This window comes from Rhopilema esculentum, chromosome 2, assembly GCF_057945365.1.
Source record: "Rhopilema esculentum isolate cy_ngs chromosome 2, ASM5794536v1, whole genome shotgun sequence".
Classification (NCBI taxonomy): domain Eukaryota; kingdom Metazoa; phylum Cnidaria; class Scyphozoa; order Rhizostomeae; family Rhizostomatidae; genus Rhopilema; species Rhopilema esculentum.
In genome coordinates, this window is record NC_142816.1 from 4,556,163 (window position 1) to 4,578,217 (window position 22,055).

Below are 22,055 nucleotides of genomic sequence, written 5' to 3' on the forward strand. Positions count from 1 at the left end.
TATTGTTTCTCTCACTCCCAACCTCCTTCGCTGATCTGAGAGAGGTGTCTTCGAAGGGTCGGGCTAGTAGGAGAAGGATTAAAGATCAGGCTGCCAGCTGTCCAAAAGAAAAGTGCTTGACTCTGCAAAATATCTATAAAAAACATCATGTCCGACGAAGGTATGCTATTTCTTCACATATGTATGTAATGAAACCAATACCGTGCTTGGAAGCATGATATTTCTGCAAATATTGTCTGAAGGCAGAAAAGGGTTGGCATCTGTGTTCTGCTTTCTCTTCATCCATATCATTGTTCCATACACACCTTTTGTAGTCAACCGATCTATTTCTTCCTTTATTGGAAAGGGGTTTTGATGCGTTAGATGAAATTTGTGGTGACTAAACGTATTGTGGTTTTACTATTGAATTAGAGAAGGAGCGTGGAATTCCATCACGTTCTGACACCCATCTCTGTTAGTCTCTTGCAGCTGTCTGTGATACCACGTCTGTTTCTAAAATCAGCCCTTTCGTTAGAACTTTATTCTCATAAAAAAGTAGAACTAAGCGTCATTTCCCTTTTTATACTCACCTGTCGGCTGTTACTGCCAACAGGGTGCAGAACATAACGAGAAAGTCACATATGGGGTTCGTTTTTAGCAAATCCAATTTTATAGCTTAGATAATACCACACATGATCCTTTGGTTGAGCTGCATCGTGGCTTTCTTTTCAAAAACTTTGATATAAACTGTAAGAAGTTAAAAATAGTATGACATAAGAATGTCTGGCAAATCACGACTCGGACATAAGGAGAATAACAATTTTATGCATTCCCTTCTAAAATATGCAACATTCCAACACATATAAATTGGTAAGCTGGGTGTTCATTTTATGAAGTGAGTCTTAAATTTGCAGGGTTTACCTGTCATTTGTAAAATTTATGCGACAGATGTAAACAAATGATATTTTATTGAAATCCCATTGTGACAAACATTTGGTGATTGGAAAGCTGTTTTTTCTGCTAAGTCCTTCTTGAAAGAAACTGTCTCGAGAAAGGACATGTTTAATTGTATTTTTAATACCTATCGATTTTCCTTATTAGACTTTGCATAAACTGATAAATCAACTAAATCTATTTCCCGAAAAATGCCCAAAACCTGAAATCCCTTTCGATGTATGAGGCTTTAGAATTCCTTTTATATGTAAAGACAATCCGATTTTGAATGCATGAATGTCCGTGAACAACAGATTTACCTAGAAGCTATACAGGGACTTTTATCGATATGCACGGCAGAGAAGAATGTTTTGTTCTCAATCTGTTTCTTAAAATTAAATGTTCCCAGGACAATTTGGTGTCAGATGCAGTTGTCTTAAATTGAGCGTCAATCATTTGCCGTTCGTATGGTTTTGAAAACACCGCACCGTTGAAAAATGTGAGAAAACTTTAGAGTTTGTCTTGCACCTCTTGAACAATAGCGAAATCCGGTACAAAAACGCCTTCTACGCTTTTGTGTAGTTACTATGGAAACTCTTCCCAGGACCTAGACCGCGAAATCTAATGAACCTACCCTCAGTTTGCAAGTAATTGCATCACAAACTGGAACGGATGCTATACCTCTGCGATCATAGGCATAGAAGATATAGGGGCTAGTGGCTGCAACCCCCCCCCCCCCCCGACCTAATCAGGCAGAATTTAGTTCAGGCCCAGTCGGGCAATTTCATCTCAATGAAGCAACACTATTCGGGCAAGACCCATGCCAAGCCCCTTTTATATAAAGTCATAAAACACAATTTCGTGATACCGTTTATTTGAATCAGAAAAATGTTTCTCTTCAGCCCCCACTATTTTTGAGATGAGCTCTTGCTCAAGGGGGTTCCCAGATGTTCATTTCTACCAAAGATGTGCGGGATTCCCTCCTAAACATATGAAAAATCCTTTGTTTCTAATGAAAAATTCCCCATATTTGCCATTGTTATTGTTAATTGTGCCGACAAAAAGTCTTCAAAATTATTCCCTTCATATTTCTTCAAGTAATGATGCATCTCCAATAATTCTCTCTTGTAGTAGTGCAGTGTCTGCAGTGGAGGTTGGCAAAGGGGTGTGCCCCTGAGCCCCTCTTTTTAACACTAGCCTTTCTTATAACAATATCTTGTTATATACTATTATCCCATTTCATTACCAATACATGTATATTGAGAAGAATGATGCAGCTTGCCTATCGATTCCCAGATTTTTGGTCTTCTCAAACAAGTGATAGATTTTTTTAAATTAAAATATATTGTAAAAAATTTGCCCTGTTGCATCAAGTCAGTGCACAAACAACATCCTAAATGCCCTGGTGTTTTTATCTTTCACTTTGCTTCGGTTCTGTTAGTAGAACATTGAAAACAAAGCATTATTCAAACAATTGCCTCTAGCATCAAGAAACTAGCGAAATTAAGCAACACCTATAGATCATCTATAAAAGCACATAATTCACTGATTTTTACATGATTTTATGTCTTAGTTATATTTCATGGCCAAACAGATGTTGCTGAAATTTCTTTTCCTACGGAGACCATTCTTGCAACCGTTCTTGCCTTTGGCTTCACCGACTCACCCCCCTGGATGCAGTCATCCTTGAACCACCCTTCGGCTAATCCCTCGAAGTCGGATTTTGCTTAGAGAGAGCTGTTCATGTATTGCTAATAAATTTTTGTGGCTCTTTCTATTTTGCACTCTGATCACTAATCTTCTTAGAAAATGGATGTTTACAATAGACTTTCGTTTGATAGTTTTGTCAACTAAAGAACTTTATTGTCTAGTTCCCTATGCCTCCACGTCAGGGGGTAGGATCGATCTATTATATTAGGGGGTATGAATCTGTCTTTTACTACTGAAAATTTTAAGGTAATGCGTTCCTACATTTTGAAGAATTGAAGAAGTTTCATAGTGGCTGGAAGCCAAATGGAAGTTTGTAAATTCCTTATCAATAAATATACTGTTTCAAAGATATTTACGAACCAGAATCAAAGCAGCTTATTGTGGTAAGATCGGGCAAAAGAGATATACCGAAAACCGCAGGTTAGTATTTTTCGGAAAGAAGAACGGTCCAAAATTAGATAGAAATTTCAAGGGCAAAGGCAAATTTTTAGTCAACGAGAATTAAGAAGAACGCTGACTAACTGGATTGGACACTTATTACGAAATTCATATCCAATTTTATTATAGTTTAGCCTTTGTTGTGATTTACCTCAAAAGCTCCCTTCCTAATTCAAATTATTTATTTTCCCATCTCAGAGACACTGCAGCATAGGGCGGCGAAGCGCCATAAAAAGGGCAAAGCAAAAGCAAAGTAAAAAAGATTGGCAAGTTTGCTTGGGCAAGGGGCATCCGACCCCCAGCCAGCCCCCAACGAGCCCCTATGCTCCGTTGTCGCTGACCTATTCCAATCCACAATGTCTTATGCAAAGAATAAGCATATGTGGTGAATAACTCTGTAGCGATGTTTCAGTCGAACAGATTAAAGTATCAACGTAGAAGAGAAACTCCCTGAATCTAATTACTTTCGTTATACAATCAACTATACATAAGTGTTTATGAAATGAATCGAAAGTAGTCTGGAAACTAATTTCGTCTGAAATATCTTCAAGAAACATTGAATTTGCACTGAAAACAATACTTTCTTTGTGAACTGTATATAACAATATCAGCATAAGCATGTACAGGAAACCATTTTAATCTCCACCTATACTCCACTGACTATTTCGTGCCACCAACACAAATGTAACAACTAGGGATTTTTCATAAACACAGTAAATTTGGCAAAAAATTGCATTGTATAATTGGCAGGATATCTAACTGACGAACAATTTGAGCTAACTCGTAATCGTAAAATGGCGATTCTGGAATTTTTATAACAAGCTATGTGGTATTAGTTTCTAACAATGAATATAGTAAGGCACCCTAGAAAGAATGACGTATTGGGAGGAGGGCGGACTTAAAATTTCTCAGTTTGACGAAAATCAAGGGTAGAGTGATTATGTGCACGGTTTTAGATAAATTATTGTAAAAATTTAGGCTAAGCAGTCTCAACTATCTTCGTTTCCACGGTCTCTAAATGCTAGCAAAATTCGCGAAATGTTTTAGCCTCTTATACTTTCACAGTATCTCTTCCTTTGGTAAGGCCATGTTAGAAAAATATTTTTGGGGGAAGTATACCCTAGTTCCTGCCACCATCTTCCCCACCAAGCTCCTATGTCAAAGAAGAAATATAATGGATTCCAAAGACTCTAGCCTGGTCTCGGACTGGTTTTGGCGACAGCCTCCCTTTGATGTTTGGAAAAAGACCCTAGACTGGTCTCGGACTGGTTTTGGCGACAGCCTCCTTTCTCATTAAAGAGGCAACTGCTAATATTTTTATAAGTTTAGTGCAAGCTACATCCACTGTTTGTATCTAGGCGTGCGTAATGTTTGAAACTAAGTTCAAAATAGGTTGAACTGATGTTTTTTCTCTTTAACTCAACTCATTGGCCTACTTTCGTTGATTAAAACAAAAACATTTCCATTCCCGCACTCCCCCCGGCCCCCGCCCCTGTAATTAGGCACTCAAGAGTATGTAAGGATCTGTTTTCTGACCCAAACGGGTATTACCTATTGACAAAGCACAGATAATGAGCAAATTGTAACATGTGAACCCCACTCCTCCCTCATCAGACATTACTGTAACGGCTTTGTATTTGACAATAAGTTGCCTGAAAATTGATGTATCATTGTGTGTATTTGTCTCCTTGAACATGGAATTTTGCTTAAGAACCAGAGCAACTTGATAGAAATTACTTTAATGGGGCTCAGTCAGAAGCTAAAAACTTCTATGATTCCAAACTAAGTTTTTCTTTCTCTGTGTCTGCTCTTTATGTTTCAATTTCGCGTAGTATGACGTCATCTCCATAGAACCTAGAATTCGATTTCTCTTGAACAATTTGAGTTCAAGAGAAATGTGTTTGAGTTAAGTTTTTGGGTTCTACATCTCAGTTGATTTACTACAAGCTTCTCGTTTCCTTCCATATGGTCGATCGTTTTTTCTAACAGCTATTATAAAAACTTTCACCCGACTCTTACTTTTATAAATCGTCTATAGAAAACCCCCGGTTACAATTGACAACTTAAATGAAGCGGCCCATAATTTGCACCCATCCGCTCGTTTCGTTTGTGCCCACTTAGGTTTAATGGTATAACGAAGAGAATCATAACGACAAAAGGGATTTATTGTTCTTTTGTTGAGGAGTACAAAGAGCAACAAATAAATATTTACTAATGAAAATTTTGTCAGGTTGCAATTGCTTGCTCAGACAGAAGGGAGAGACCCGTTGATCCTCTGGTTGCTCGCTTCTTATCGAAAGGAATAATTTGTCACTCGGGTTATAGGCTGTTTTTGTTTGCCGCCTGGAACAGTCCTCTCTAGACAACAGATTTAGAGCAGTCTTCGTGTCTCTTCATTCAAAAACGGTTGCCCTTGCTCCAGCTATTAAAGAATAATGGATGTCGACGAGGAATATACTTCTCGAAGGCCGAGAAGGGAGCGCAGAATCCGTAACAGTAGCCCGTCATCCACGAGCCCGTCAGGTTCTACCGATTCGAGTGAGTACCTAAACATCTTGCACCGTTCCAATTCAAACACGCGCGAAATACTGGAGTTTTTCCGCAATATTTTTCGTTATTACGCGCGGTTTTTACTAAAAAGACGGCTGTTTTAAAGAAATAATCTATTTATAAAATTGCACCCCAAAGTTGATTTTTTGCCTATAAAAACAGTGAAAGGGTTTGATTTTTTATTTCACGATTTTAATCACAGATGAATAGGTCTTTCGTATTGAAGATAAAGCATACGCGATTCTTTTCTTCTGAACATAAAACTCTCTTTGTAGCTTTGAATTTATTTCTTATTACTGAACAAATATTGTTTATTGAGCGATACACAAGAGGAGTCCTATTTATTCGCCCGTCACGAAGACTTAGCGTCTTTCTCATATAAAACACTGAAAAGATAGATGCTGTGTGTGATTTCAACGAAAGGATTGCATAAATCATCATTTTTCACGGTATTTACGACAATTCTTCTTCGGGGAGAATCCACCACTCCCAAATTGTCACACCTCCGGTGCTGGCATGTCTGGTACATCCATGTGTTCTCTGTTTTGAGCATAATTCTTACTTTCCACTCGAATATATCTTGCACATAGGTTGTAAATAAGCTATTAATGTGCATGTTTAGAAAATTTTGCAGATTTGTGAGATTTAAGTTCGTTGAAATTGAATTCAAGCGTTATTTGATACACGGAGCTGCACTGGGCTGGGTTGTGGATTAAGAGTCAACTGATTGTGAAAACAGATGTGCCGCCTCTCTATCCAAATTGGATTTAAACTTTCAAAACAGTGAGCAGAGAATAACGTTTATTTGACAAAGTAAAAGCGATCTTTGACATAAGTTTAACCTGTTTTAGGTACTTCAGGACCCGAGCAATAGTAGCTTCCCAGTTTATTTTCTAACGAGCAACATGAAGCAGTATCCACTCATGACAAAATTCTATTAGAAACGCGTCTAAGTGATAGGCAATTAAAATACAACCTCGTATTTTTATTCCTTATGTCCTTACTATTCGTTTCTTATTTCAATGAATGTTTTACTATTTTGTGTTGCACTTTTGATAAGATTTCTTTCCGCTGAAATGAAAAAGGAGAGCCGGAGAGAGCAGTTCGAAGCAGTCACCAATTATTTGTTGATTTTCGACGAATTATATTTTTATAGCTGCTAAGAGCTGAACCAGATACACAGAAAAGTGTTTTTCCCTTTTCCGGACAGTGCCATTAAGGTCATACGTCTGTCCAGGGAAACGATGATAAACCGGGTGCGGTGGGTGTGGCATTTTAGTTGCATTGTTTTCATTGGCCTCCTTCATAAGCGTTGATCGCTTGACCGCCATGTTTTTGGCCTCTGCTCGTATGTTTAGCGTTAATGCTCGTTTTATCAAGATATGCTTTTTCTGGTGGTGATTTCTTATTTTGAAGAACTAGTGGCTGTTATTGTATTTGTAAATCATTGCGAACGCAATAGTTTTCTGACCTGCCTGAACAAAAGTATTTCGCTAATATTCTTGGATAGTGTCCGCATCATCGAGTATATTGCATATTTTCATTGTACTCCGATGAAGTTCTGTTTGCCGGGGCGAAATATTAGTATTTGTTTAATTTAATTTATTTTGAAAATTTCTCTTATTACATTGGATTCTCGTTGCCGCTTTGCTTTGTTCCTGAATTTTATCTTCGTATTTATATCATACTCATTGCAAGATTCACAGAATCCGGCGAACAGCCTATCCTGCGGTTCTTCCTTCTCACACACTAGTTAGTTAGATTTTGTTTTACTAAAGAACTTTTGCATGCTCTGCGGACTTTCATTGGCATCTAAAGATCATGTTTAGGTTTACAGCCCATTAGGTTTACAGCCCATGGGCTTTCATGATTTTTTTATGAAAACACTCTGACTCTGTTGTCTCAATCGACAAACGACATCAACGGGGCTATGACAAATGTGATACATGATATTATTTGGAGAAATTTCTCTGGCTTAAGTTTCATTTGCCAAAGGCTTGGGAAACTTTGTCTGATCTTTTCATTGGAATGGCGTGCGTTTTTTCAAAAGCTCATATATCAGTACTGCTGTATCTTACTATTCTGCAAATCTTCAATTACCCTTAATGCTCTGTCAAGCCCCCCTGGGGGCTTATCTATTTTCCCATTTTTCCAGTCCTAGAGGGGTGCTTATTAGAGAGGGGGGCTTATGAATAATTCAAAGTAAAAAATGTTATAAAAATGCCTCTCTGCATTTTTTTGTTATAAAAATGTCATAAAAATGTTCTCAAAAAACTTTGCTAGCAGCTTCGAAAGCTAATTGAAATTAATCAAATGTAATGTCTTCAAAAAAGAGGGGCTCAAATTAAGGGGCGCTAATGAGAGCTTTTATGCTCTTTCTCTAGTAAGTAGGGGAGTGCCCTCATTGCCACTGGTCTCTAGGTTTTTGGTTTCATGTTTTTGCTGCCTGAAACTTTCTGGTATGAAAACAAGTGGACAAGTTTTATCGAAGGAAATAAAACAAATTTGATTTTGGTAAATTATGATGAAAATATCACTAGAGTATCATATGAACCCTTTAGTTAAAATACCCTGCGCCACTTATAATTTAATTTTGTAGGTCTGTTTACAATTTGATGTTTTATTTTCTAGATACCTACAGCTCTCGCCGAAGCCGAAGAGTGCATAATGATGATGATGAGGTGAGGTGACTAAATGATTGTGAATTAGTCGTAACCAAATCGAGCTGGGTTTAAATCTCCTGCAAGTGACCAAATTAAAGATGAAGAGAGTCACAGTAGTGTCTTCATAACGACAAGAGTGCTTTAAGAGCTTAGTAATTTGTGGGAGAAGTTAAGTTTTACAAAATGCAAATCAGTTCTGGATGCTTATTGAATTTGGTATTTCTAAAATCAATTTACCCGCACTGTCTGCAAATGAAATCTTTCCTGAGTTCCATGTTAGCGTACCTTTTTTGCAAAAAAAGGATTAAATTATATTCCCATTCACAAATTTCACAATTAATGGGTATTAACTAGACTTTTTATGGATATTTAAGCAAATACTTCGTTTTTTGCTTTAGTCTCATTTTTCCTGAACTCTTGGCTCTATATCTCCAGTTTTGAATGAAACTGATGCGGTGACGCGGTGCCCCAGGACTTAAGTTCTTAAAGCATTGTCTTCTATGTTATTCTTTGGTTTTAGTGACTTGCAAAATCAAAATCAAATTTTGAATGACAAAATATCGAGGCTAAATTTGAGAATCAAAGCAGCAATACGTAATCAAACTTCCAATCAATTTTATGATCCACCGAGTCGCCTTTCTATAGCTCACGCGTTAATTTGCACGCCATGTACTGGTTCTCCGCGCGGATTTTATCTCGGTCATTACGACCGGCAAGTAGAGTTCTTTTGAACTTCTGTATGCTCTCGCATATCCAGGCTACCTTGCGAAATTCCTGTCCATTGCTAGAACAAAAGAGATTCAAACATTATAGACGGAAAAGGTTCTGCGAATGCAAACATTCGTTTGTTTTGTTGTTGATTATTCTTTTCTTGAATCAGTCTATTTGCTCGCGGTCTATTGGATAGAACGGAATCGGAAAATCTTTAAAACCAAACAAGATTTGAAGCTTTGGAATACAAAGATTCATAAGCCTTCCCTGATGGTAAATTACGTTCGGGGGGTCAACAAAATCGACTAGATTCTAAGTTGATCATTTTGATGGGGGTCGTGCTTGGAAAGTTGAGGAGATTTTCGAGACTTTTTGCAATGGATATAAGTGAGCATTCGTTTAGTGAAAAGTATTCTGTAGATGGTGAACATAATCGTTTTCGACGATTGCTTATGCATTTGCAAGAAGGATAAACAAGGATGCAGCAGGGGTATTGCCGAGGAGTGCCTGGGGTGGACTCGTGTGGACAGGGGTGGACTCGTGTAGACTCGTGTGGACTCGTGTAGACTCGTGTAGACTCGTGTGGACTCGTGTGGACTCGCGTGGACTCGTGTGGACTCGTGTAAATTAGGTTGGACTGGGGTGGACTGAAGTAGACTGGGGTGGACTCGTGTGGACTATTTTGGACTGAAGTGTACTGGGGTGGACTGGGGTGGACTGGGGTGGACTGGGGTGGACTGGGGTGGACTGGGGTGGACTGGGGTGGACTGGGGTGGACTGGGGTGGACTGGGGTGGACTGGGGTGGACCAGTTTCCTATTTTGACATAACCCTATAATCATAACTGGAAAATTGGAAGAGCTTGGGTCTCTTTGTCAAAAACATGCTTATTGTCAGATTTAATTTATCAAAGTGGCTTTTTTAAGAACCCCGTTTTAAGGCAAAGTTCTCAAAGGGATTTTCGTACGGTGGGTTCCTTACTCCCATCATCAATCATCAGCCTTCTCCCATATTAAGCCTTTATTTTGGTAGCAAGCACTGATACTAGACTGTAGAAAAATGCCATGAAAAGTCTCAACATATTTATGTTTTGACATCAATAATTCAATTCGATCTATAAAGGCAATGTAAAGAGGTCTTTGCATAAGTGAACCTCGATTGTTTTTTCCAGGAAGAGGACACTGGACGATCCCGTCGTTCTCGAAGAGCAGCTCGTGATGATGATGAGGAAGAAGAAAGTCGAAGCACTAGAAGAAGCAGGCGACAACAACAAGGTAACATAGCTTTCTAACCTTTTCCAGCAGGTAGATAAGCATTGGAGTTTTGTAAGTTTGGGCGCTTATCGAATCTTTGATCTTACATAGAGCTCTAGACCATATTTTGTGTTTTGCTTAGGGGCGTCACCATTCTAGCATTCCTTCCTGACTGACTGACTATCTTGCAACGAACTCTTTTTTGCAACAAAAAACTAGAAATAACGGACAATTACAAGCAACACGCTCTAACACGCAAGCACAGTTGTATGTGATATCATGCCACGCTTTTTAATCGTTGCAGCTGACTGCGCTTAGCACATGCGCGAATGACTAACGATGAAATTTTGTCCTTGGTCGCGTGCAATCAATGATTTTGTTGATGACCAGCATTTTGAGAGTAAAAGCATTATGCCTGATGGCACTAAAAGACTTTTGTAACAAAAATCTCGGTTACCGACCATGGAAAGAACAATATGTGAGGAACATCTTCGTTGAGCCATCTGGAAGTTAATAAAACGAATAATTTTGTCTCTCTTGCTGTTGCTAAAACAATGTGGTTGCTAAAACGATCGCTTCTGTTAGTTTAGAACAACTGTGAAGAGTTTTGAGAAAAAATAGGGCTACCGTCTTTTTGGAAAGTTTGCTTATTTTCCATTCAATTTCGCAAAGTCTTTCGAACTTATTTTAGGAAAACTGCAGACTTTGCCTCGTTTCAATGCAGCCTAGGAAGAAACTAATGGTTCAAAGACAAAAATTGACACCTTTTCTTGTCAGTGCTTTCTGAAAGTAGCCTTTTAGCAGGGCGTGGTCATGAATCCTGCCTTGCTTTTGGCCTTAAGATTCAGTACTTTCGTGTTTTGTTTCAATAGAAATAATTAATTAAAAAGCTTTGAAACACCAAAATAGATCATCTAGTGGAACTTAGGATAAGTGCTTGATGAGCCACCTTTTTCGACCCTCGGGTGACATATTATCCATGCCGACTGTTGTTGCATGATTTCATGAAAAGCAATAAGAGCCTTTTATCTGGCTGCATGAAATAATTTTCTGCATGATTTATCAGGATATCTCTACTTTATTTAGGCCATATCCTGGCAGCTGTCGCCTAAGACCTATTTTTTAAAAGTACGTAATAGCCTTATCTGCTCTATTTGTTTCCGTCGTCAGTTCAGTCTAAGTAACCTGAAAGCTTGTGATTTATCGCTGTTATACTTCAAAGATTTTGAAATTAAATTTAATGCGGCAAGATGGAAATGTTATTTTGACCTTCTGTGGAAAAATGGATTAGCCATTAGTCTAGTCTATCTTTCTTTTGATTTTCTTAAACAGACGATGAGGAAGAAGATACAAGCAGCCGAAGAAGCCGGCGAAGGGCCCCTGCTGATGACGACGAGGAAGAAGAGGCTCCAAGGTCGACATCGAGGTCAGCAGTGTCTGTCACAACTAGCAAGAAGTCAGTTGTCATGGGTGGCACAGTGAAAGGAATGAATGAAGCCAGGCGAAGTAAGTATCGCTGTTTTTCATGATAGTATGCATCGATAATTTGATGTCCTCTACTGATATCATTACCGCGCAATTGCTATCATAGTTTGAATCATCGCGATCATCTCAATAATCGTCATGAACTATGATCAATCATCATATCATAATCCGTAGCAATCCTAATCATCATCCATCGCATCAAAATCCTGATGAACCGTCAACAACACACCATTATCATACCCAATCATAAACAATTAAAATCAGTCATAATCACTACTGCTCAATCATCATAAATCATCATCATCTGCCATCACCAATCATCATCATCTGCCATCACCAATCATCATCATCTGCCATCACCAATCATCATCATCTGCCATCACCAATCATCATCATCTGCCATCACCAATCATCATCATCTGCCATCATCAACCACCATCATTGTTCGTCATCATGACTCTTTGCACTGATCATTACCGCACCATCGATACAAATCACTAGCAAAAGGAACTCTGTTGCTTGAGAGTGTCAAGTAAATGCATCTGTGGATATTGACAGTATCGCCCAAAAAGCTCTAAGCTAAAGGCAGTATCGCCCGAAGTCAAACACGCACTTATGCGCAAGGACAGTTGTGCGTGATTTCATTACTGTCTTTTTGCTCTTAAGTAACACAAGCTCACGTTATCCTCATTTCTCCGACAATCATACCCCCCTTTATTTTGCAAGTAGCTTACAAAAACGCTTTCTATCACCAAAAGATCGCATTGATTCTTAAAGAACTCTTCAACCACAAAGCCTGACCGTCAGCGCAATTTGAAAAAATCAGCTTGATTTTATTGGGAGAACAACCAAAGACTTCTTTACCTAAGCGTGCGGTTGATTTCGTGCGTTTTTAAATTTCTTTTAAAACAAAATTTCTGTTAAACCATGAAAATTAATATTTAAAATTTCCAAATTATCTTCATCTTCTATGGCCCGCAACTTATAAATTAAACATAATATTTACTTCACCTGCTTTTGTTCGCCAAGCGATTTTTAAAACCTTATTAGAAAATTGACTATATTCTTTTTATATAAAAACAAGGAAATTTGGGTTAAGGGTGGCTGTCCTCAATTTTTCCAAAACCTTTAGAATGGGTATTTCTTAAAATATTACGATGTTAGTTAATAAAATCTAGACACGAAACAAAATTTGACTGTAGAATACCGTTGGATGGGTATAGTGCAAGTAATAATTTTTGAAAGTCATTAGCAAATGCTCTTAACTTGTTTTTAATGTTTGACCAATTGTTAGGGCTCCTGGTCTTTTAAAGGTTTGAAACTTATAAAAACTGTATAAAACTTGCAAATATAACTACTTTTTGTTGCAATTGATGTTATAGGAGACTCTTGATCATTTGAAAACTAAGCAAGGACATCTTGCTTGTTATAACACTATCAATTAATACTTTAATGTTTGGCACATGTCGTGACATTAATTTTAGTGACAGAAATTACAATAGTTGAAGCAATATATTTTAGGATGTTCATCAAAATCACTATTCATTGTCAATTTTTAACCCTAATTTCTACTTTGATGAACTCTGATGTCCGTGGATAAAAACCTTCTCCACATATCTGCAAGATAAGCGTAAATTTTTTGTTTCTTAAAATCGCGTAAATTTGCACTGAATCTTGATAACACATTTGAAATCAATTTAAAACTTCGACAATATTATGTTATGAGGCAACTAAAATACAATATTCTTTAAAAGGAATACTTTAAGGTTAGTGGTGTAGTGCTATCAAAGTAACAAGGAGGGCTTTTGCACAAAATGTTGCCTAAAACAATAGCAAAAGTAGAAATTAGCCAATTTCAACTTTAACAAGGGGGCTCAGCCCTCCCTGAGCCCCCTAGCACTACACCCCTGTTTAAGGTTAATTAATTTTGTAGTGGCCTTTGTTTCTCAGTTTTTGGAACCTCCCCTTCCATTACCTAAGAGGATAATCGATGCTTGGTTAGCATTTACAATATGCATAACAACCCGTTAGACGATTAAGTCATGGACAACTTTAGTTGGTTTTTGAGAGCTACAAGTTACAGTGTTGCCAAAAATGGCAAACGTTTGACCTAATATTTGCAATTAACAATTCTTGTTGCGTAAAGAACTTTGCGCAGATCGTCGTTTGCTTGGTAAGGTAGCCTGAGAATTTTACCAAGAAATTTTTCATTAAAATCTTCTTAGCCATTGGATTATCCGTTCAGATCTCATTAATGATTTTATGGATTTCACATTGAATATATTTAAACATGACCTTGTCATGGATTTACTGACGTGGAAATGTACGAAGCAAATTAAAATGAGGTCAGCCATTCCAAGTCCAGCCATCTTGGGTACCTTTTTAGCAGCCCATACAATGTTCCATGGCATCTATATGAACAATTTCAAGCTATACGAAAAGATAGCACACGAATTTACTTTTCGACTAAAACACTTAGGAGTTCAAAACCAGGGGCGGAAACTTGGTAAAATATTGGGGGGGGGGGGGCAAGCCTATTGTTTTTATAATGACGTCACATTTCCCCATTGTTTTAGAATAAAAGGCCATTGTCCTCCAAAGTATTTTTGGGGAGACCGCCCCCCTCGCTCGTCAGGTGTCCGCCACTTCTCAAAACACTCAAAATGTTTTCTCTCGTGGCTTTGTTCTACGTTGGTGATAATAACTGTGCGTATGGCGTTTCTACTGGTCTGTATTAAACTCTGGTTTGCATTCTGCAAGGATTTCATACAAAGGCTACCTACAGACTCTACCCCCTGTCTCATTTGCACTCTTTTCTCCACATCACATTAGAACTTATTAATATTTTAAACTCGATGGATGAAACAGTCGTCATGTAGAGCATGTTTGAGCAATTCTTAATCGATCTAGACGTCTGGACAGAGATTTGAGCGTAAGAGGACATTCAGTCTTGCTTGCTTGAGGACTTGCTTGTTTTCAGTGCAAGAAGAACTAGTCAATATCTAGCTGTAGCTGACAGTGTTACGTAACTGGATAAACAGACCAGAAGTTTGAGAACCAAACATTCAAATTTGGTTTTGGAGAGGCAGTAATAACTGACAGCGTTACTCTACAAAAAGGTACCTTTTAAGATTGAAAACAGACATGGTTAAGAACTGAAGATATGGATTTGATGCTGTTTAGACCGACTTTCAGTGGCATTTCAGATAGAGAATGCATAAGTTTTTACAGTACTGTTGCAATCAAAATAAGCTATTGACGTCACTATCATCTGCTGCTGTAAGTTGGCAATGTTATACTAAAAGAACAAAAACAATTGAATTTTTTACGGAATTCTAGACGAAACATTCATTTCAATTAATCGTTCGTTGTAGAGATAGGTAATTTTGGTGGCTTCTTATCTAAAAACATAGAGGACATTATTTCCAACGACAGGCAAAGGAAATCAGAAGTTACAACTCCTTTTCATCATGGAAGATTTTGATGCGCTGATGATTCGGGTTAACAACCTCTATTACGGTAGAGGGAGAATAGTTATGTCACCCGAGTGTTCCCTCGCAACGTCCCGCAACATGGGCAGTAGCTCAAGCGATGACGCGAGCTGTAGTTCAACCTCAAGCGCGGGAGCTGCGGAGAATCCTGTCTTCCCGAGCAATCAGACCCAATCACAAGTCCTTGTGGTTGATAGCATCGTGAATATCGGGGAGAAAACGACGAACCGCAGAGGTCAGGCTTCTGGTCATGGAGTTGAGCAGAAAAAGAGTGATTTTGTTACGTGTGGTAATGGAGGAAGACTTAAGAGAGCTTTGTCTGATTTCATTCCTGATCGAGTTGTTAGACGAGCGAGTCCTGATAATTTCAAGGGCTTGATGTTTGATGAAAATGGTAATGTTCGCAACAGTATGGTTGCAGTTAACAGGAAAGACTTTTCGAAAGAAGAAGAGGAGGATACAAGATTGCTGCCAAAGGACTGCGAGGCAACAATTATACATTCGGTCAATGGGAGTCTGATACAGAACCCATGGGTTTCAGGTGAAATTAATGCGAAAGAGAAAGACAGAGAAATATTGAATATCCAGAGACAGGCTGTTGAAAAAGAACCAGCCTTAATTTTTAGAGATATGCTCGATACATGGAAAACATCTCGAGATTTCTGGAGGTCGGGAGACAAGGTTGAGCGACCTGTCAAAGAAAGCAGTTTGCGTATGGTTGACATGGAATCTCTTGTTTTAGATGGTATTGCGAAGACTTATGTAGATAAAACCGCTGGACATACACCAAGAGATGTGCCGAACGAACCTGGAAAGAAATTAAAGAAATGTGTATCGAAAGATGCGTGTAGTGAAAGGCAGGTCGTAGAAAAAGAGAAAGAATGTTATACTGATCCGGCGTTAGGTGACGTTACAGTAGGAAAAACGATCGAAACCCAACCAACCAAGGTCCAGTCAAGAGCAAAAAAGTCGTGTCTTGTCAGAAGCAAAGCCGGGGGGATGAGTAAGTCACAAGGAAGCCTGTCCACGCTGATAGAGGAGGAGGACCTCCGTTTTGCCAAAGGAAATTTGATTACTACTAATAAATTGGTTAATCTGAAACAGAGATTGACCGCTAGCTCAAGTAACCCAGACTTCATACCGTTTCATCCCTGCAGTCAATCAGATGCCTTTCTTGCCCGTCTCAAACCAGCCAAATCTGTGCATAATTTAATTGGGAGATTCGAGAAAATTCAAGACCTTGAAACGTTCGATGGATCATTCGATCTGGCTTATGGTAACAGGCCTAAGACATGGAAAAGTGCAGAAATGCTAACAGAAAAGTCTACAGGAAATATTAAACCGTTGGTAAAGGAAATATTTATTGACAATATAGATAAGAGCTTTAGTAGGCAAGGAAAAAAGTCTTTCCAAGAAACATTTGGAAGTGATATATACCATAAAACGGATGAAGTCTGTGCAAGACCAGTTTTTGAAAACGAAAGAAGTCGCCCATGGGTTACGGGGGGCAAAAGCTACCCATTGCCCTTATTTGGCTTCAATGATAGTGACAAAGGACCCATTTTTGTTCAAAAACAGCAAAGGTTGCAGGAGGGAACAGAGAGAAGACACAATGCACAGTTATTATCCCAAAGTAATTCGCAAGAAAACTCGCGTAGGCCAGATAAGAAGATGCGTCCTAGGAGCCTGTCCAGTGAACCCCTGTCTGCCGCAGTTTTTAGTAACAAGATTCCTTCTGCAAGAAAGGGTGATTTGATTTCAAACCCCCAGATAGGGTCTGCGTTATCTGCTGATATACTGTTTCTGGAGTACGACGACGGGTCGTCACTTTCTTTAGACTCTAATTATGATAATATTTCATATAAAGAAAATTTGGAAAGAAAGTGCTTGTCTATGTGCGATCTATCCAGTGGCCACTGGGGTACTAGTGGCCATTCATTTTATAGAGAGCGGTTTGAAAAGGCTCTCTCTCATAGCAAAGTTGACCTCACAACCTTTGATAGTAGTCTAGTGTGTTGGAGGTCATTGCAAGACCTGCGGAGGAGGTTTGAAGTCAACTCAGAAAGTGTAAACGAGCATTCTGAAAATAATAAGAAAAGTGGTATGTTCTGTTTGAGAAGATGTTACAGTTGTTAGTTGACGATTTAAATCACCATGGTCATTACTAATCGTCTGCATAATAGTCATCATATTCTCAACCATCGACTTCTTATTATCAGTCATCATCGCCAATCATTATCATCACACATTCATTAAAATCAGCATAACTGCTGTCATCGTTGTCAGTTTTTTCATCAACATCAGTATGATCATCATCAATAATTATCATGAATCATCCTCAGTCAACAATCATATAAAAGGAACACAATCATTCAATCATTTTAAATCAAGTATCAATCACTGTGCTTACAGATGTTATCAGTAATAAATGATCATCATTATATTTTATTAGAAATTTACGTTATTTTCTTTTTCGTCACCGACGATTGCTTTTTTAGCTTTTGTACAAATTTTCTTTGCTTCCTCCTTCATAGCAAAAATTTCAGTAGCATTTTTTATCAATTACTTGTAAATTAAACTTTATGAAAGTTCCTTGAAAGATTCTGGTCATGAAGGCAACCAAAGTTTTCATCACTTTGAGTCTTAACTCTTAAGAGATTTCAATGGAATTGTAAAAGGATTCAACATCTCTGCAATCAATCTCTTTACCATTCCTTGAAACAAAAATGTAGGCTCGTTTGATCTTACGTCATAAAACTTTGTTTTATGTTTGCAGAGAGAGTCCAACAAGCTATTATTGATGGCATGACAAAATACGCTGAACAGAAGTTTGGTCGCAAGAAAGCTGCACCAAAAGGAGGCAAGACCCGCTCTACAATGGATGATTATGACATCTACTTGCGCTCACTTAAAACAAAGATCAAGACAAGCCAGGATAGGCTCAATGTGGTTCTCAAGCAAAAGAGAGTGCGTCTTCCTTATTGCTTCAGTACTTGTTTTTTTCTTTATTGAGCAACAGGGTTTGGAATATCATATTCAAGGCATTGGCCAGAACCTTTCAGAATAAAGTGTATTTTTTACGCTACCCTATTCGATATCATCGTGGTACCAATTTGAAGAAAATGATTCTAAGAGCATTTTAGAGGGTTGCGTCTCCTTGCAAATTTTCTTGGGAAGTTGCCCCTAGACCCTCTCTCTCTCAAATAATTTTCCTTTCTCTGTGGCCTTGTAGACTTATTGCTGTCTATTTTTTTATCGTTTGGTCCGTTATCAAATTGCTCAATCAATTGGCAGAACTCGCTACCAGTTCTCGGCAGCTTTAATTTCACATTTCGTCTAAAATTCGACGAGAAAAGGTTGAAGTGCGGAGCTATTTTGAAGCGGTGCGTGTTTTCATTGGGATTTAATTCTATGATTTTGAAGCTGCCTCTGCGTAACCTTTAATTAGTTATGGGCGTTTCCTGTTGGTAAGCTGGGGTTCCCTGTAAGTGAATAGGTGTTTCTAACAGTAAAATTGCATCCCCCAGCCTATTGGCTCCCCTAAGAAAATTTTCTATGACCATGCCTTGTAGTTTTTCAGAAAACTAGAGGAACTCTCTCTTCAGATACAATTGTTGAAACAATTTTAAGGTTTTTTAAGGACACGGCTATCGTTTTTCTCTGTGATAAACTACCAGGCATTGATTTCCATACAAGTGGTTGAAAGAATACCTTCCGTGTTTTAAAAAGACCCTTTAACAATCTGATAGTAACATGGTGTAAGATTATCACCAGCTCTATCGGTGCCCAGGCCCCGGACCTTTGCACCTCCTTACCCCTTCCCTTGACTCTCCTAGGCACGAAATAGTGGAAGCGTTGCATACGATCATTCTATCATTTTTATGAAATTGGCTTCTTTTTCAGGAAATTGACGAGAAAGTCAAAAAGGCAGAGGCTGACGTTGAGAAGCAAGAGCAGAATTTTCGGGACGCAGAAGACGAGAAGAAGGTTGCAGAAAGAGAGGGAAGGTAAGATATGTTAAATGTAATCATGAAAGGCTGCATGTACCAAGTCCAGAAAATGTTTCCGCTCCTCTGACCGATGGGACAAAGGTTTGAAAACCTTGAGTGTCCGAAAAAAGGAGAGGCCACGATAGCAGGCTGCTCGACGGACTCCGGAGGAAATCTTGCGGCGAAAAATGCGCTGATGAAGCCCCGTATGCTGGGGCGAAATATTAGCCATCACTGAGTTGTGTGTTTGTTGTTGTTTATTCTCGTTGCGTTGCGGTGTTCCTTATACACTACTACTTTTGAAAACTTTACTAGAAAAAGAATGACAACGAGGCTTTTGCTTGGGTATTGTAAATTAAATAATTTCATTTTTTATTTGCCACGCTTTGGTCAGCTGTGTGATTAGCACTACTGAGAATGAGGTAATGGGACAGTTTTCTTTGGGCAGGATTGCCTCGTGTTTGCTTGAACTGAGAACAAAATTTGCGTTTATGACCAAGAAGATATTAATTTTATTATCCGGGCTTTTTCTTTTTTTATTCGATATGAAAGGTTACAAGCAAAATTACCTCAAACTATACAGAATGGAAACTACTATACTACATGACAAAAACGGCCATGAGGAGCAATATATTTTGACTATCTCTTAGCACTAGACATATACGTGAATCACAATATTAAAAATCGATAATAAATAAACCACAACAGAAATAAATTGAAATAAATGCAAAATGAAGGCTTATTCTGTTTTCAATCCCATGAAGGACACCATATTTTACAAGCTGAACTTTGAGGGTCATGTGATAATTTTGTAACCTTAAATGAAAGAAGGCCTAAACGTAGCCGGCATGAGTGTGACCGTCACTTTTTATGGACGTGATGTAATATAAATTCCGGAGGCGGTGTGCAATTTATTACTACATCTTAAAAGAGCATCGGTATCTATTGTAGCTGTAGAAATATAGTTGGTCTGATGTGTTGTTCTTTAACATGATATATCCGTTTTACTTTCATCATAAACAAATTACCATCCAAAACCCTGTTACGATCTTTGCCATGACAAAACTGTTTCTCTATCAAACCATTTGTTGGAAAAGATTTTGCCCAGACTCATAAACAAATTTCATTCTTAAATTGCTACAACAACCATGCATGCAAAGTAGAGAAGTACAACTGACTCATATTGTTTCTCGTTACAGAGACCCAAAGTTACCATCTGGATTCATCATACCACAAACGGTAAGGAAAATTATTCCATTTTTAAGAATATGGCAAAGCTAAGATAAAAAGCTGTTTATTTCCTTTTTGATCATGAATATCTTATTTAAAGCAAGAGAAAAAGTAGAAGTGTTTATCCAATTTTTGATTTTATATATCTTACTAACAGCAAAAGAAAAACTAGAAACGTAGAGATGAAATAAAGTTTAAAACAGTAGATCGTAAAATTCTTTGGCATTATAGAATACAATTCATTTCGAAGGAAATTAGTTATTAACCTTGCTAAATGTTCCTGCTCAAGCTAAGCAAAACTACATCTAAATTTTGCTACATTCTCCCTGAATATATGTCAGTTTTAATTTGAATTTGGATAATATGTTAAATTTACATTCTAATATTTTTTTATTCTCTATTTCCATAGGCAAAGAAAGCAGTAAGTTTTTTCGAATTGTTATTCGTCTATCAAGAGATACCTTTTGCGATTAGTTCAGATCTCAAACCCAGATCTCAAAACTCATGATATTGTCTCTAGTTTCGTGTATGTTTTTAGTTTGATACAGATTTACTGTATAGAGGAGTAGTTTAAAGTCCATCGAGGCCATAATTAAAGCTTATTTTCCTTAATTATGCAAGGCTCTCTTGATACAGCCTCTTTTCCATCATAAGAGACCCGGCCTCCTTTCAAATGAGAAAAATCCTACCAAATTTAACTGTAAATACTCCGTCAGTCACTCGTTGTCATATGCTTCAGCATAGTACTTTCAAAGAATATAAATCCCTAGTAAAAGTATTTTTAAGTGGCACTGATTGGGTAACTGATTGGTCATGTGCTCGCGTTTTTGATTGGCCTACTTCGATCCCAACTTTGTATATACATTTGCTAGCTCTGAGTTTCCGATATTTTTTCTGATATTTTAAACTTTGAAGAGTGTTAGATGAGAGACTTCAGCATGTCTCAAATTATTTCATTTAACGCTAAGCCTGAAAGGTATTATTTTTATGAATTTCTATAAAAGGTAGCTCTGGAGAAACTCATAAACCAGCTTTCATAATAGATTGGCTTATTCGTTCTTTCATTTAAAATGTTTTGATTTTTATGGCATAATTTCGTCACTTTATGTAAACTCCATGTTGAATTAGAATTCATTACTTTTTGAGGGCCTGGGGCGATTTGCCTCCGTTGCTCTCCCTCTCTCCGCGGGCCTGCCGTCGGAACAGGAAAATGAGGAGGAAAAACCTCCATCCAGTATGTTTTTATTAGATGGCCCACTATGCTATCTTCCTACAAAATGCTAACTCGCATCCTTTTTGCAATGCTGATTTGCTTTAACGTTCTTTTTAGGTGGCTGGTGCCGGCTTTGCCAACCTCGTTATGAAAGCTTCAGCTCAATTGTGGGAAGACAAATTCATGGCTATGAGAGCAAAGAAGGGTGGAAGCGAGGTTTGTCGCCAGTTTCCTAATAACAAAAATTGAAGGGAATCAATTATACGTGCTGTACATTTGTTATATGAGACACCTGTTACGATTTCTGTTAGATGGGTTACATTTTAACTTCAGTGTTTTTGTCAATTATGTCAACTTAGAAGATATCGTCCATTTATTTTTGTCGCTTAAACTGATTGTCTGTGTATCCTT

General features: G+C 38.1%; 1 protein-coding gene across 2 annotated transcripts in view; it reads left to right on the top strand.

Annotated features, from left to right (window-relative positions):
• The window catches only part of LOC135695490 (uncharacterized), a 23,520-nt gene continuing 1,465 nt past the window's right edge, over positions 1-22,055 (top strand). The window contains exons 1-9 of one of the 2 annotated variants that reach the window (XM_065214600.1): positions 1-160; positions 8,242-8,291; positions 10,155-10,257; positions 11,569-11,742; positions 17,989-18,179; positions 19,116-19,219; positions 20,401-20,440; positions 20,841-20,852; positions 21,762-21,860. In XM_065214600.1, coding sequence (XP_065070672.1) covers positions 148-160; positions 8,242-8,291; positions 10,155-10,257; positions 11,569-11,742; positions 17,989-18,179; positions 19,116-19,219; positions 20,401-20,440; positions 20,841-20,852; positions 21,762-21,860 — 786 coding nt within the window. In that variant the 5' untranslated portion in view covers positions 1-147. Of the gene's footprint in view, positions 161-5,301; positions 5,599-8,241; positions 8,292-10,154; positions 10,258-11,568; positions 11,743-17,988; positions 18,180-19,115; positions 19,220-20,400; positions 20,441-20,840; positions 20,853-21,761; positions 21,861-22,055 lie in introns of those variants that run through there. The other variant, XM_065214599.2, reaches the window with a different exon arrangement.